The sequence below is a fragment of the Syngnathus scovelli genome, chromosome 4 (genome assembly GCF_024217435.2).
Source record: "Syngnathus scovelli strain Florida chromosome 4, RoL_Ssco_1.2, whole genome shotgun sequence".
Taxonomy (NCBI): Eukaryota; Metazoa; Chordata; class Actinopteri; order Syngnathiformes; family Syngnathidae; genus Syngnathus; species Syngnathus scovelli.
Window position 1 is genome coordinate 23,935,954 of NC_090850.1, and position 14,771 is coordinate 23,950,724.

The 14,771-nt window shown below is 55.3% G+C and overlaps 4 protein-coding genes across 5 annotated transcripts; 3 read left to right on the forward strand and 1 right to left on the reverse strand.

The window, feature by feature from the left end:
• Positions 1–51: 51 nt before the first annotated feature.
• On the forward strand, positions 52–3,034 carry tollip (toll interacting protein). Of its 2 annotated transcripts, XM_049717666.2 has the most exons (6): positions 52–209; positions 827–982; positions 1,295–1,477; positions 1,777–1,929; positions 2,092–2,176; positions 2,584–3,034. In XM_049717666.2, exons 1-6 carry the CDS (start codon positions 177–179, stop codon positions 2,805–2,807), a joined length of 834 nt encoding a protein of 277 aa, XP_049573623.1. In that variant the 5' UTR covers positions 52–176; the 3' UTR covers positions 2,808–3,034. The 2 variants fall into 2 exon arrangements, with proteins under 2 accessions (XP_049573623.1, XP_049573624.1); XM_049717667.1 differs by lacking the exons at positions 52–209; positions 827–982 and adding an exon at positions 989–1,173.
• Positions 3,035–4,726: 1,692 nt separating this feature from the next.
• On the forward strand, positions 4,727–6,390 carry LOC137840266 (chymotrypsin B-like). The gene is made up of 6 exons (XM_068650546.1): positions 4,727–4,891; positions 4,963–5,066; positions 5,384–5,463; positions 5,532–5,794; positions 5,941–6,074; positions 6,182–6,390. The coding sequence occupies exons 1-6, from the start codon at positions 4,840–4,842 to the stop codon at positions 6,341–6,343; spliced, it is 795 nt and encodes a 264-aa protein (XP_068506647.1). The 5' UTR covers positions 4,727–4,839; the 3' UTR covers positions 6,344–6,390.
• A 2,070-nt stretch (positions 6,391–8,460) lies between these two features.
• Positions 8,461–10,105, forward strand: LOC125966838 (chymotrypsin A). Its single transcript, XM_049717316.2, has 7 exons — positions 8,461–8,524; positions 8,595–8,698; positions 8,863–8,942; positions 9,042–9,120; positions 9,198–9,378; positions 9,469–9,602; positions 9,891–10,105. The coding sequence occupies exons 1-7, from the start codon at positions 8,473–8,475 to the stop codon at positions 10,050–10,052; spliced, it is 792 nt and encodes a 263-aa protein (XP_049573273.2). The 5' UTR covers positions 8,461–8,472; the 3' UTR covers positions 10,053–10,105.
• A 1,244-nt stretch (positions 10,106–11,349) lies between these two features.
• agrp (agouti related neuropeptide) lies at positions 11,350–13,114 on the reverse strand. The gene is made up of 4 exons (XM_049717678.2): positions 13,048–13,114; positions 12,074–12,212; positions 11,914–11,993; positions 11,350–11,805 (listed from the first exon to the last, which is right to left on the reverse strand). Exons 2-4 carry the CDS (start codon positions 12,201–12,203, stop codon positions 11,599–11,601), a joined length of 417 nt encoding a protein of 138 aa, XP_049573635.1. The 5' UTR covers positions 12,204–12,212; positions 13,048–13,114; the 3' UTR covers positions 11,350–11,598.
• Positions 13,115–14,771: the final 1,657 nt, after the last annotated feature.

Genomic DNA, 14,771 nt, shown 5'->3' on the forward strand with positions numbered 1-14,771 from the left:
TCGGAAAATGATTCAAGCGATGTTCGCGGCCGGCGCATGTGTCGTGTGAGCCTTTTGCTTCATCTGCTTCCGGGTCAGCCCTAATTCCAGGAAGTCGTCGCTTTGTTTTGAAGTTGACGTTTGTTTTGAGCGGCTCCAAATTCAAAACATTCTCTCAAGCGTCGGGAGACAACAACATGGCGAGCACCATCAGCACGCAGCGGGGACAAGTATTGTGCCATTTTGTTTCTTGTCATTGTTCCATTTATTAGTCCTGTCCAAGTGGGTCACGTCCTCATCTCAGGGCGGTCAATCGCAGTGAAACATGAAAGACGCAACTTGTTCATCATTGAAAGGGCCTTTTGGAAAAGAATTGCTGGCTTCTGGCTGGCTGTCTGGCTGGCTGGCTGTCTGGCTGGCTGGCTTGCTGTCTGTCTGTCTGTCTGGCTGGCTGGCTGGCTGGCTGGCTGGCTAGCTAGCCGGCTGCTAACTGGGCAGCTGTTAGCTCCTTTTCTGTGATTGAACGAACGAACGAACGAACCGCGTTGCTCTTTAGCGTCCGCAGCGTCTGAGATGTCCGCTGTGACGGGAAGCCCCAAATAACAGCATGTGCAAATTTGCTTTTCTTCCTACAAAGGCTTCTTGATGGTGCTTGTTACAAGCCTTTCACTTGAATGCTTCACATTTTGGCCGCCAAGAATGACGCACATTGTACACGATGATTTCATATCACGCTTCACTTCAAATGGCCGTTTGGCCGCCTTTGCCACCGAGGACAGCATAGCACTTAGGAATGCATGGTTATCGTGATTGGAGTGAGACCTAAAATTGTGCGTATTGTACGTAGGTGTACGTGGGCGAGCTCCCCCAGGACTTCCTGCGCATCACGCCGACCCACCCTCATCACCATCATCAGATTCAGTTGGACGCGCAGGCCGCACGACAGCTGCAGTACGGCGGCGCCATGGGAACCGTGGGACGACTTAGCATCACCGTGGTGCAGGTAACGCGGCGAGACTCAAACACAGCCTATGAGAGCATTTTTCTGGCGCCAGACACTGGGATTAACTCGGGATGGACGGACGGACGTTGTCTGAGCCATCGTTTGAAAAGTCAAGCGTGTGCCGGATTACTTGCGCCAATGGGCGGCAGCCAAGTAGTACAAAGACATGATGAATCTCAGTCAAATGAGAAGTACGTGCCTAGACCCAGATTTGGGGTTTCAAGTTTCCTTGACTTTTCAAACGCATGGCGACGTTCTCGGCGACGCTCACGCTGCCTCGGGCGAACCACCCGGCCTGTCCCCGTTTTTCAGGCCAAGCTGGCCAAGAACTACGGCATGACCCGCATGGACCCGTACTGCCGCGTGCGTCTGGGCTACGCCGTCTACGAGACGCCCACGGCGCACAACGGAGCCAAAAACCCCAGATGGAACAAGGTCATCCAGTGCACGCTGCCCCCTGCTGTCGACTCCTTCTACCTGGAGATCTTTGATGAGGTAAGCGTGAGATGAGGGAGGGAGGGAGGGAGGTAGGGAGGGTGGGTGTCACTGCCCGCTTGCTGCCAGGCATTCATTCACATGGCATTCAGAGCAAGTTGGCAGGTTAGCAAGAGCACGACCTAGACTCACACCGCACATTCCGTACGCGATAGACTTTGACAACTGTCCGACACCTGAAGGTAGACACGGCAGGGACACACTACGCCCCCCCTCCCTCCCTCCCTCCCTCCCTCCACACACACACTCACACTCATAGGCAAGCACGTGATTGACGTTCTGCATCTTTGTCGGCGCAGCGAGCCTTCTCTATGGACGACCGCATCGCGTGGACCCACGTGAGCATCCCCGAGGGCGTGCGGGAGGGCGGCACAGCTGACGAGTGGTTCACGCTCAGCGGCCGCCAGGGCGACGACAAGGAAGGCATGATCAACCTGGTCATGTCCTTCTCGGTGAGTACGGCCAGCCGGACTGAACCAACCAACCAACCAACCAACCAACCAACCAACCAACCAACCAACCAACCAACCAACCAACCAACCAACCAACCAACCAACCAACCAACCAACCAACCAAAAACCCTGTTGTCTTTTGCCTTGCCAACTGTGCCACAGTCTTTCCCGGCGGGGATGATGACGCAGCCCGTGGTGCTCATGCCCTCCGTGTATCAGCAAGGCGTCGGCTACGTGCCCATCGCAGGTCAGTAGCCGGCCGCTTCTGGCAAAGTTGGGACCGGCACCATCCCGCCTCAAAATCAGAATTTGCACGAGCTCTTCAGAAGCTCTTTTCAAATGGGCCAAGATGCTGCGCTGTTGCATTTTGTTTGGGCCACTCTTGCCAATTGCTTTTGTCGCCTGGCCAACACATTCCAATGAACGTTTGCCATTTGGCAGTAAAATAGAGAAATGTTTTCACGTTTCACTGCTGGCCGGTTTTGACTTTGGTTTGGCTTTTGAACCATTGTTCGACTTTCAAGATAGGCAAAGGAGCCTGAGCATTTCAAAGTAGGCGTTGGCTTCCAAATTTAATGTTTAAGGGTCCAAATTAGCTCTTGAAATTTGGGCTGATGTTTCCAAGGAGTGACGTTTTTGTGGCTTGCGTTTCAGGCGCGCCGCCCGTCTTCAACCCGCAGGGCGGCGGCCCGGCGCCGCTGTCGGTGGCAACGGCGGCGCCGGGCGTCGTGGCGGCGTGCGCCGAGGAGGACCTGAAGGCCCTGCAGGACATGTTCCCCAACCTGGAGCGGGATGTGGTGCGCACCGTCCTGGAGGCGCAGCAAGGCGACAAAGACGCCGCCATCAACTCGCTGCTGCAGATGGCCGAGGAGCTGTGACGCCGCCCGCCCGCCTGCCCAAGCCCGCCCGCCCGCCCGCCCGCGCCTTCGCCCACCGTCTGCTCGGCCGCCGCCGTCCTCATCGTTGTGACGCCGACGTGACCTGCCTGCCCGCCGCTCCAGTCAAACAAAAAGACAACTCAAACGTTGGCTTTCCGTGTAAATATGCTCTCGCTCACTCGCTCACTTCATCTATCCAAAGAAGTGTAATAAAGATGTGAAATGTGGATGTTCTTGTCGGTGCTTTCATTCTTGAATGATTTCCTTTGGTGACTCTGGAGTGATTTGATCTTTTTATTGAGTTGTCCTTTTTGTTTGTCACTCATTCCAAGCGATTCCTCCGCCTTTGACATTTTCGTCTGTCTGAGGTTTTTGAAGTATTTAGATATGACGTCAATGGATGCTATGTTTTGATTTCGGTCACGCTGGCTGGCTGGCTGGCCGGCCGGCCGGCTTGGGTGCGCTGTTGCCGAATACATGTTCCGCCGCCGTCGTCGTTTCCTCACGGACCCGTTTGACTAACGGACGAATACAAGTTGGCGCGGGGGGCGCTCGCTTGCAGCAGGAGCGGCGGCCGGCAGAATCAGAATCTGCTTCTTTTTTTTTTCCTTCTTCTTCCCCCCTCCCAGGAGGAGGCCAGCTGCAGAAGAGCGCCAGTGGCAATATCCGGTGGGTTTCTCTCGTCATGGCGTCTTCCGGTCTCCATTTGTTAAGAGTAGCTGTCCGGAGGCTCCACTGTGAGGTCGGTTCCGGTGGAGTCGCCGTTCATTTCAAAATAAAGCACGCGGTTCATTTCAAAATAAAGCCTGGACCACTGCTTGTACCATCTCTTTGCTGGCATTGAACTATAGGTGTCATTCAAGTTGACCCCTAGCGCAACGCTCTTTTCCATAACAGTCAGTTTTTTTAAAAAAATCCCTTTTTCTCTGTTTTTCATTTGTAACCGCCATGAATTTCTTTTTGCTGATTATTTCCAAGTAAAATTGTGTCAATGGAATTGTTTTTTGCGCTACTGTAGTTCCATGACGCTGTTCTTTGCTGCCACTGCACTACTACAGAAGTGTGTGTCTCTAACCTACTTGGTAATGCAAGCATTTTTCTGTCCTGAATGGATGCGTTCCTCCAACTCCCTCCCTCCCTCCCTCCCATGTTGCACTTTTTGCGCCTCGGTTTTTGTATTAGGCATGTACGTACGACGAGCATTGAAAAGCTTCGTCTTCCTTTATGGACTGACGGCACACTTTTGAAACGATCCCTTTCTGGTTGGTATTTGTGCCGCTTTCTCTGGGTGTGTCTGGGCAACTTTCTCTCCCAACAAGTGACAACCTAGAGGGGGCATTTGCAATCACAACTACAGTCAGGGCTGGAGATGCACGGGGATATTGACACATTTGTGACAAAGAAAGACGAGCGTGTGCGGAAGAAGCCAAACTGTTTGAATGTGAGGTCGGAGACCAACAAGTCCCGCACGGCCTCACGTCGTTGAGCTCTGGGCCGAGGTCGGGTTGCGGCGGATTTGCGATTAGATGTGCCGGTGACGACGCTTTTTGGAAAGAGAGCCTTCGCGCAATCGGCGCGCTGATAAGCGCCGACGGGGAAAGTTAACGATTAATCTGTGGCCATGTTCTGCCGCGCTTTGTGACTTTGTAACTCCGATGCGTCTCGATGGTGTTTGTCAGCTTGCTTTTTTCGGAGAGTTCAAATACATTTGGGTGATCCTTTCGGAACACCGACCACCAGCGGGGAGTCTGATGTCGTTGCAAATGGCGACGTGTGCGTGCGTGCGTGCGTGCGTGCGTGCGTGCGTGCCTCCCTAACCCTGCCACAGGATAAGTCTGCACCGTCATCGCAAATGTGATGATGCGCTGGAGTTTGGGCTTGCGGAGGCGGCGTCCAACGGGAGCGTGCGAGCGGCCCCGTTGATAAGCAGCTGCGCTCTGAGCGCGCCGCCCTGCCATTGGTCCAGTCGGCGTATAAAAGCGTGCGGCGGCGGCGGCTGGGACACACCGTCCTTGTCGTCACCGTCGTCGTCATGGCCGTCCTCTGGATCGTCTCCTGTTTGGCTCTGGTCGCCGCCGCCTACGGTGAGACACGGAACGGAGCCCCTGGCGCCGCCACGCGGCCTCATGTTTGTCTCCTTGGGTCTGTCGGTCAGGTTGCGGCACACCCGCCGTCATGCCCGAGGTGACCGGCTACGCTCGCATCGTCAACGGCGAGGAGGCTGTCCCGCATTCGTGGCCCTGGCAGGTGTCCCTGCAGGTACGTCAGCGCCGGCCGCGCCCGGTGTCACTTTGCCCATCTCTGGTTTCTTCTTTTTCGCTTGCGGCGGCGTGGCGCCCGCCCACTGATGCCAGCCATCCTGCCTCTTCAGGTTGCCGTTGCTTCTTCCCCGCTGCGGCTCGGGCTTTCTCTTTGTCATCCTTGTTCCGTTTTGGCTTCTCGCTTCTGCTCTTCTTTGGGCTCCTCTTCCCGGTGGTTCCCGTCGTCTTTCTGTCGCCGCTCCCGTAGCGTGCCGGCTCGCCTCCCCTTCCCCCTCGCCGCCGCCGGCATCAGTAACGCGGCCGTTTCCTCGGTAGCAATCCAACGGCTTCCACTTCTGCGGCGGCTCCCTGATCAACGAGAACTGGGTGGTGACCGCCGCCCACTGCAACGTCAGGTAGCGCGCCGCCGCCAATGGGAGTCGGGGCCGCCGCCCTTTGGTGACGACTGCGCTCAAATTCCCAGGACTTACCACCGCGTGGTGGCCGGCGAGCACGATAAGAGTTACGGGTCCAACGAGGCGGTGCAGGTGCTGCGCCCCTCCAAGGTGTTCACGCACCCCATGTGGAACCCGCGTACCATCAACAACGACATCGCCCTGATCCGGCTGAGCACGCCGGCTCGCCTGGGCGCCAACGTGTCGCCCGTCTGCCTGGCCGAGACCACCGACGACTTTGCCCCGGGAAGGACCTGCGTCACCTCCGGATGGGGACTGACCAGATACAACGGTGCGCTCAATCCCCGCCGCCTTGTTTTGGCTTTGCGTGGTTGTGGAAACACGCCGGCTGGCGGGCAACTCGCCGTGGCCCCGCGACGCGTGCGCGGCTCTCTCCCCGCTTTCCCTCAGGCTTTAAAGTGCTCTCCGTCTTTGCAGCTCCCGGCACTCCCAACAAGCTCCAGCAGGCGGCGCTTCCCCTTCTGTCCAACGAGCAGTGCAAGCGTCACTGGGGCAGTAACATCTCCGACGTGATGATCTGCGCCGGAGGCCAGGGCGCCACCTCCTGCATGGTGAGGGAACGGCTTTGGTGCGCTGGCCTTCTTGACGCAACCTTCTTCTTCTTCTTCTTCACGCCACCCCCCCCCCCCCCCCCCCCCCCCCCGTTTGTGCACTTTAGGGAGACTCGGGCGGTCCTCTTGTGTGCGAGAAAGACAACGCTTGGACCCTGGTGGGCATCGTGTCCTGGGGAAGCAGCCGCTGCTCCACGTCCACGCCCGCCGTCTACGCCCGTGTCACCGAGCTGCGCGCCTGGGCCGACCAGATCCTCGCCAGCAACTGAACGCGCAAATGCCTCTGCTGCTGCCAATAAATCAAATCTGCATGGGATCATCGCTGTGCTTTGACTTTATTCCACGCTCGGCTGCAAAGCTTTCTTTTTGAGTTTGACGAGCAAAAGCTTTTCTTTGTCGGATTTTGCCGTCCACTCCGACTTTGCCGCCGCCGCCGCCGCCAGAGCGCTTGCTTGACCAAACACGGTAGCAACGGGGCACTCGCAAAGACAGGGAAACTCAAACCATTAGACGTCCATGGTTTGCTAGCTCTGGGCTTCGCTTGACGGCTGCCTTTGCTTTTAGGACGCCTTTGACGTCAACCGGAGAAAATGAGCTTGACGCTGGCCGATGTTGATTCATGTGCCTTGTCCATTTTCAAAGAAAGAACAAATGACACTGTGACAAATGGCCGCCGCCACCGCAGCCAAAAAAACACGGCTGACTTGGCTAAAGCTTGGCCACGAGGCCACAAAGTGCCCGCTCGTGTACGGCTCACGGTAATAAAACACAATCAGAGCCCGAACCCACCGTTTTAGGCGCTGACCTTGGGAACAAAAGTTCATGTCGGAGGCCTGCTTTGTTTTGCCGTAAATGATCCAACCGTGTCCGCGAGCTGAATTCTGGCCCGACTACGTATCGTTCATCTTGTCCCGAACACGGCCATTTTCGCAGCGGTCCACCTGGGGGCGGGACAACAAGAGGCGCCGAGCCGAGGCCGCCGACACGGGGATGACGGTGGCTCACGTTTACCGTATTTTCCGGACTATAAGTGGCTTCGGAGTATAAGTCGCAGCAGCCGTAAAACGCATAACAGAGGAGAAAAAGACATACATAAGTTGCACTAGAGTATAAGTGGCATTTTGGGGAGTAATTGATTTGATCAAATCCAACACCATGAACAGACGTGTCTTCTTGAAAGGCAATTTCAAATAAAAATAGAACAGGCAACGACGGGCTGAATGCTACGCTATGCTAACGTTACATAAACTTGAGGACCGTGCCCGACGTAGCATATTAAGAGTTATCAAATAACTACAGCGTAAATAACCAGTTTATTGAACCGTCTGCGTCACTGCAAATCATTCAATCCATCCAAATCTTTGTCATGGGTGTCACTTATAAACAACTCCGTTGACTCGAGTCCGGAAGTAGATGTGGTGCTGACGTCAGACGTCAGTTGCAGTTCCAAAGATTCCACAGGCTGAGAGCGCTCGCTCGCTCGCTCGCTCTCATGCGGTTTAGTGTGAAAATAGCATGTGAAATCATCATGCGTTGGTAATTTCACACATAGGTCGCTCCTGAGTACGAATCGCACCTCCGGCGGCCAAACTATGAAAAAAACTGCGGTCACAAAGCCGTGGTGGGAGATATTGGCGGCCGGCCGTTGCCGCCACTGATCGAAACAAACGTTTCTGCCTTGCCCAACCAGGCGGAAGAAGGAAGACTTTGACCGTCTGCCTTTGCCGAGCAGATCACAGTGAAGCGGTACCAGATGCGTGCCGGGCAGAACCCGCTCCAAAGAGCCCTAGGCGCCAGACGCGCGTGCACGCCCGTGTCCTTGGAAATAATCGGGCCGCTCCTGCAGCCGCTGGGTGGGAAAAAAGCCAGACTTTTTTCAGCTGCGTCCTCGCTTGCGGCCACACATACATACTACGTAGGCCCCATATGTCGTCAATCATCCCCTCGTCTTTGTTCGGCACCCATAATTCCAACGTGAGGAAGCCGTTCCTAATAAGGTTGTCGATAAATCCTCCGTGATCAGCAGAACTTCATCCGAGCACTACATGATTTCAAAAGTATTTGCGAGGCTTGTTGGAATGGGTGAGAAAGCAGACATGCCCCTTTGATGAGTCCATATCCACATTGAAAGAACTCATCATTCCATCAACATTTAAAGATCAAATCAATCATCCATGACCCCACCGGTGACGTGGCGTACACGCCTGTCGCCGCATGCCTTTCCGGTGAGGACTTGATGCCCCCCCCCCTCCAGCTGTAGGTTTCCCGCAATTCCATGTGGCCGGATTCTCACATCGGTCGGTCGGTCGGCCCCGCCCACCCACCGTTTTCCTCCAATCGGGCCCAGCCGGGTGTGTATAAAAGCCAGCCGTTTGTCCGGAGAAGACATGATGTCGCCATGGCCTTCCTGTGGATCCTCTCGTGCCTCGCCTTCGTCGGCGCCACCTACGGTGAGTTAGCTTCGGCCGTCACGCTCGCATTCGCCGACCCGGTCCTCACAACGTCGTCATTTGTGGCCAGGTTGCGGCTCTCCCGACATCCCTCCTGTGATCACGGGATACTCTCGCATCGTCAACGGCGAGGAGGCGGTGCCTCACTCGTGGCCCTGGCAGGTGTCCCTGCAGGTACGCCGGCGCGGACACGCCATCGGCCGTCACGGGCACGCCATCGGCCGTCACGGGCACGCCATCGGCCGTCACGGGCACGCCATGGGCCGTCACGGGCACGCCGTCGGCGCGTGACGGCCGATGGTGCGACGCCATACGAGTGCTCTTTTTGTCCACCTCAGGACTACACGGGCTTCCACTTCTGCGGCGGCTCCCTGGTCAACGAGAACTGGGTGGTGACGGCGGCGCACTGCAACGTCAGGTAACCTCCGGCCGGGCCGACAAGCCTGCCCGCCTGCCCGGCGACTGACGGCGGGCGGGCGGGCGGCCGGCCTGACGCGGTTTATCTCGGCCTTTGCAGGACTTCCCACCGCGTGGTCCTGGGTGAGCACGACCGCTCGTCCAACGCCGAGGACACCCAGGTCCTGAAGGTGGGCAAGGTGAGGACGACGCGCTTTTGCCGCATTCGCCGCCGCCACGTTCGTCAGCGCGCGTTAACGGCGCCGTCGTCCGGCAGGTGTTCAAGCACCCTCGCTACAACGGCTTCACCATCAACAACGACATCCTGCTCATCAAGCTGGCCAGCCCCGCCCAGATGAACGTGCGCGTGTCGCCCGTCTGCGTGGCTCAAACCGGAGACGACTTCTCCGGAGGCACCAAGTGCGTCACCACCGGCTGGGGGCTGACCCGACACAACGGTCAGGAGTCGCCGCCGTAGGGCCGAGTGCCCAAAGCAAAGCCGCCCGCTGGTCGAGCCGCCCGTGAGCCCGCCCGCTGTTGCCTTTCAGCGCCCGACACGCCGGCCCTCCTCCAGCAGGCCTCCCTGCCGCTGTTGACCAACGAGCGGTGCCGTCAATTCTGGGGCAGGAAGATCACCGACCTGATGATCTGCGCCGGAGCCTCCGGAGCCTCATCTTGCATGGTGGGTAGAGATTCATTTCCCACTTGCTGCCAAGGTTGGGCCAACGCCCCGTCCGCCCGTGTGAAGCGGCTGCCGGCTGGCCGCCTTCATGTTTGGAGCGGCGCGTACGCTTTGGCCTTTCACCTTTGTCAAGTGTCTCCTGCCGCCGCATGCCCGCTGCTACTTAGTCTCAGGCCAGGACAGGCTAAGGCTAGCGACGGCACTATTATTTATTGACGGCCGCTCTCCCTACCTCCCTCCCTCCCTCCCTGACCTACCTCCCTCCCTCCCGCCGCCGCGCCTCTTCAGGGCGACTCTGGCGGCCCCCTGGTGTGCCAGAAGGCGGGCGCTTGGACCCTGGTGGGCATCGTGTCCTGGGGCAGCGGAACGTGCACGCCCACCATGCCCGGCGTCTACGCCCGCGTCACCCAACTCCGCGCCTGGATGGACCAGACCATGGCCTCCAACTAGGCTCAACGTGGTCACGTTCAATAAAGCCTTTAAAAGCACAAATGCTTTTGTTACTCTGCGCGTTCTGTTTCAAGTTCTTCCACGTGCTAGCTGGTGTTGCGTGTATCATGTTCCGCCCATGACAGAAGGCCCAATTTGTTCTCATCTCGTTCTTAGTCATTCTTAGTCTTCGTTCATGGCTGCCAAATGTTGATTGATTGAACATTTTTTGCCTTCACAAGATGTTTCTTAGAAAGATTCTTATGTTGATGCTGGACATCAATCAATTGTGGGGATGGGGGGGGGGCGTGTCTATGGCGCTGACAATGACGTCCCTATGTCTATATTCTCGCGTGAATTGCAGCGGTAACGGGAGTTGGATGCTGTTCGTATCGAGCGTGTTCGCACGCGCGCGGCCGCTGTGACACGGAGTCAGTGAGTACACTTGAATAGCTCATTTTGTCCGCTGCCGTTTATCCGATCGTAACTTAATTGCTTAGCGTGCGCCGTTTGATTGACAGCTCCGGCCCGCTCCCTTGAAGTTGGCTGAGCGAGCGTCCATTTTCGTACGTCGGGACCTAGGAAGAAGAAGAAGCGAGACACGTGTAGTCATCTACGTGCTTGTGCACCTTTGGCGCTGCATCGTGCACTCTCATTGCCATTGCCCGCCCGCTCGCGGCCCGCTCGCGGCGTCTGTCCACGGTGACGAGTTTTGCAATTGGCCTACGTGTTGCTCAACTTGCCTCACTACGTATATTTGGAGGAGTTACGTTCAGTCAGTCACGTAATGCTATGTGGCGTGACGTCGGAAGTCGAGTGAGCATTGAAAGTCATGTGCACGTGCTGCTGCTGTATTGTTTGGTTGTCTTGCAGAAACTCACTCACTCACTCACTCACTCACTCACTCACTCACTCACTCACTCACTCACTCACTCACTCACACATGCAACACACATCCGACCCTTCCCATCCATCCATCCATCCATCCATCCATCCATCCATCCATCCATCCATCCATCCATCCATCCATCCATCCATCCATCCATCCATCCATCCATCCATCGCAACGTGTGCCCATGTATATTGACCACTTTGCTTGTTCCTTGCACGTGCCCGCAACAGCACTCATTAAATCTGCCGAACGGAACCATAGCTTGCATCTCCTGTGTTGCTTCTGACCGACCCCCCCCCCCCCCCTCCCAACAATTAGTTTATTTATTGATCATGTGATTCTGGTTCGGAGCTTCAACTCTTGTTGTTTTCAATTCCTTCATTTTGTTTGACTCTTCTTGTCCTTCTTCGATGAAGAAAATCCCAATTCTTGTGTTGAAAGAACTTTTTATGTATAATTCTTCAAATGAGCAATAGCGTCAGCGCCAATCAACATCAATATTGAAAAGAAATAAGTTGACGATATAAATGATCGAGTTGCCAATGGTTAGCGTTAGAGGGAGGATGCGTGCATGTCGGCGAGTCAGCTGCGTCCACGTCTTGTGCGCAACGTGTCGGCTGTGCCGCGTCGTCAAAGGTGCACGGACGCCAGGCGCGGTTCTGGCCGATGCATGTGTCAGGTACGCGCCGGCGCGGGCGGCGGCGGCGGCGGGCAGGCGTGTCCGACGCGTCGACAGTAGCAGATGGCGTTGAAGAAGCGGCAGTAGCAGGTGTCGCAGGCGTCGCAGCAGGGCAGCGGCAAGCCCAAACACGACTGCTGGTGCCGGATGCAGCGGCGGGCCGAGCGCATGGCGCGTGACACTGCCGCCGCCGCCGCCTCATCCTGGAACACGCAAAGCCAGCCAGCCGTCAAAAGAAAAGTTATACGCGGCAAAACACTAACAAGAAAACGACAACAACAACAACGGATTTGATTGGTGGCCACACCCACCTGGTCATAGGACTCCGCCTCCATCAGAAAGTCTCCATCGCTGTCCAAGTGGTGCCCGGTTTCGGGGGCATGACTTCTCTCTGTGGCATGGTAAGCAAAAAAAAAAAAAAAAAAAAACCGAGTGCCCAAAACTGAAGCAAAAACATTGGCAAATTCTCACCTAGTGGCGACCCCCAGTCGGCGTCCAGCTGAAGATGGCGTGGGTCGCGCGGGTTCAGCAGCGTCGCCGACGACAAGGCGAGCAGGCAGAGGAACCAGTAGCCACGGGACGGAGCCGCGCCCACACACATCCTGAGCAACTTTGGCACACGCAGCAATTTCAACCATTCGACACATGCACTTTCCAACCTTGCGCACGAAAACGCCAGAATGCATGCCGATTATCTTTGAGCCAATCAAGCAACAACGCGTTTGGGGGCGGCAAATGCGGCGGCAGCGGCGGCAGCGGCGGCAGCAGCGGCAGCAGCGGGAGCGAGACGCTGCACTTGGTTGCAGTGCAGCAGGTTGCGTCCAACCGCGCTCGCTCGCTCGCTCGCTCGCTCGCCCGAGCCAGCCAGCCTCCTTCCCTGTCAAGATGTGGCGTTTTCCTTTTTTTTTATTTTGGAAAGAAAATGATCCATTTTGAATCAAGATGGGAAAAGTTATAGTTTGAATAACCTGATAAGGTTAAGACACAAAAAGTCTAGTATTAGTGCATGCTTTTAATTGAATCAAGACTAAATGAGAATTATTTTTACCAAGATAACCTACCTTTTCTTCTTTTTTTGACACGAACAACTTTTTTTCCACGTTTAAAAAAGATTTGAAAGAAAATTAATTGAAGTGTTTGTTTTCATTTGTCATTTCAAGAATCAAGAAAAGGCCATGCACGCGCGGGCAGGGCTTCTTACTTGCACAAGAAAGTCCCATTTTCCCATGACAAAATGTCAAGATGTGTATTTTGCCGAGGAACAAAAAAAAAAAAGGGGCAAAAGATTGAAAGGCTTGTTTTCATAAAGTTTGGAATCTTTCTTTTCTCCCCAGCATGATTTTGTTTTCTCCCAAAATGCTATTTCAGAATGGCAACGTGTCGGGGTGGGTGGTCTTCCTTTTGCTGTGGCGGGCGGGCGGGCGGGCGAACGGGCGTGCACTCACCTGTGAGCGAGCGATTGCGGACGTGTGCTGTCCCGGTCTTGCCGCGACGATGTCGGCGAGGCGCGCCGGCGCATCTTCTTTGTCATCCGAAGGGAGCGCGTGTTGCCGCGGCAACCGCTTGACGCAATTCCAGGAGACAAATGAAATGAAGGCGCACACTCGCTCAAGTGACGTCCGCCCAGGCCCAAATGCGCCGAGGCAGGCAGGCAGGCAGGCAGGCAGGCAGAATGAAGGAGACGCATGGCGGCTCCCAAAACGCAACAAAAAACGGCCCAAGTCTGTAAGCGTAGGAACTCGGCCGGCCCATGTGGACGTGCGCGCTTCCTAAAAGTCGCCGCGGCCGGCGCTTGTCAAGTAGACCAAGCTAGCCAAGTCCTCTTAAATCTACTCCTGAAAAGTTTCCACGCCCAAAAAGCGACCTGTATATTTGGGAGAAAACTGCATTTAAAGGATGATCGAAAATGTGTTGTTCATTCAGAGAAAACGCAAATTGTACCTGCATCAAATCAGTTCCTTGTCAATGTGTTGCAGGTCAACGCTCAACACAACAGACCTGGACTTAACAAACGTCCTGGACTGGAGTAAAAAAAAAAAAAAAAAAGCTGCGTTTGTAGATTGAACCCAGCAATTTCTTTGCGTCCAAAATAAAGATGACCATTTCTTAGTTTTCCGACATGAAATGTTCAATTTTTCATTTAATAAAACAAGTTTTTTTTCCCCACAAAGGCAAAATATTTATTTGTAACTGCCAGAAAGTCTTTACTGTCCATGACACACACAAAAAATAAGAAGTTGAAAAAATTCCCGAGCGGAAGCATCCATCCCGTTGCCATGGCAGTAAAGCTCTCTGGGTTGCGCTGCGCCGCTCCACGCCACGCCACGCCACGCTCGCGGTCGTTGCGCTTTTCCCTAATGCGTCTCATTAGCCGGCGCGCTGCCCTCATCAGCGGCGCCCGCTGATGACGTCGCTGCGGGCCCGCTTCGCACTAATGCCATCGCCTCAAAGTTCATCTGCGGGAAATGGCTTGTAATAAAGCAACAGTAACGAAATCAACAAGGTCGACTCCCGCTTTCCGCTTGTTTTTGGACAAGGAACAAAAAGCCATGCATCTATGTGGAAAGTGGGCGGCACGGCCGGTGACGCACTGCTTAGCACGTCCGCCTCACAGTGCGGAGGTTGCGGTTTCGATTCCGACTTTCCTGTGCCGAGTCTGCATGTTCTCCCCGTGCCTGCGCGCCTTTTCTACGGGTCGTCCGGTTCACTCCCACATCCCTAAAACATGCACGGTAGGCCGGCCGATGAGGCCCTCCAAACCGCCAGTGGCGTGCGTGCGTGCGTGAGTGCGGACACTTATCAGTGCCTCAGATTGGCCGCCGCCAACCGTTCTTCATATGGACGGAGGGACGGACATAACATATGTTTCCTCCTCGTGGCAGTTTTCAGTTGTCAACTTTTCTCTCTTTTTCTGTCCGTGCTATTAGGAGCAAGCAAGCAAACAAGCAAGCAAACAAGCAAGCAAGCAAGCAAGCAAGCAAGCAAGCAAGCAAACAAGCAAGCAAACAAGCAAGCAAGCAGCGCCAAGGCCAACCTTGCAAGACACCTTCAGGTTTGGATAACTGAGCTTCATTGACAGAATGCCTTTTTCAGTTTGGTGAGCCCAAACAATAATCATTCGTTTGACCAGATTCCTGGCAAAGTTCAATGTTGACAATTTTCAAAGACA

Bases quoted from the DNA above. Each gene is read 5' to 3' on its own strand.
- LOC125966838 (XM_049717316.2), top strand. From the start codon at position 8,473: ATGGCCTTCCTGTGGATCCTCTCGTGCCTCGCCTTCGTCGGCGCCACC. The intron at 8,699-8,862 runs GTACGCCGGCGC...TGTCCACCTCAG, and splicing joins CCTGGCAGGTGTCCCTGCAG to GACTACACGGGCTTCCACTT. The intron at 9,379-9,468 runs GTCAGGAGTCGC...GTTGCCTTTCAG, and splicing joins GGGGCTGACCCGACACAACG to CGCCCGACACGCCGGCCCTC.
- tollip (XM_049717666.2), top strand. From the start codon at position 177: ATGGCGAGCACCATCAGCACGCAGCGGGGACAA. The intron at 983-1,294 runs GTAACGCGGCGA...CCCGTTTTTCAG, and splicing joins TTAGCATCACCGTGGTGCAG to GCCAAGCTGGCCAAGAACTA. The intron at 1,930-2,091 runs GTGAGTACGGCC...ACTGTGCCACAG, and splicing joins ACCTGGTCATGTCCTTCTCG to TCTTTCCCGGCGGGGATGAT.
- LOC137840266 (XM_068650546.1), top strand. From the start codon at position 4,840: ATGGCCGTCCTCTGGATCGTCTCCTGTTTGGCTCTGGTCGCCGCCGCC. The intron at 4,892-4,962 runs GTGAGACACGGA...TCTGTCGGTCAG, and splicing joins TCTGGTCGCCGCCGCCTACG to GTTGCGGCACACCCGCCGTC. The intron at 5,795-5,940 runs GTGCGCTCAATC...CCGTCTTTGCAG, and splicing joins GGGACTGACCAGATACAACG to CTCCCGGCACTCCCAACAAG.
- agrp (XM_049717678.2), bottom strand. From the start codon at position 12,203: ATGTGTGTGGGCGCGGCTCCGTCCCGTGGCTACTGGTTCCTCTGCCTG. The intron at 11,994-12,073 runs GTGAGAATTTGC...ACCATGCCACAG, and splicing joins CGACTGGGGGTCGCCACTAG to AGAGAAGTCATGCCCCCGAA. The intron at 11,806-11,913 runs GTGGGTGTGGCC...TGCGTGTTCCAG, and splicing joins AGGCGGAGTCCTATGACCAG to GATGAGGCGGCGGCGGCGGC.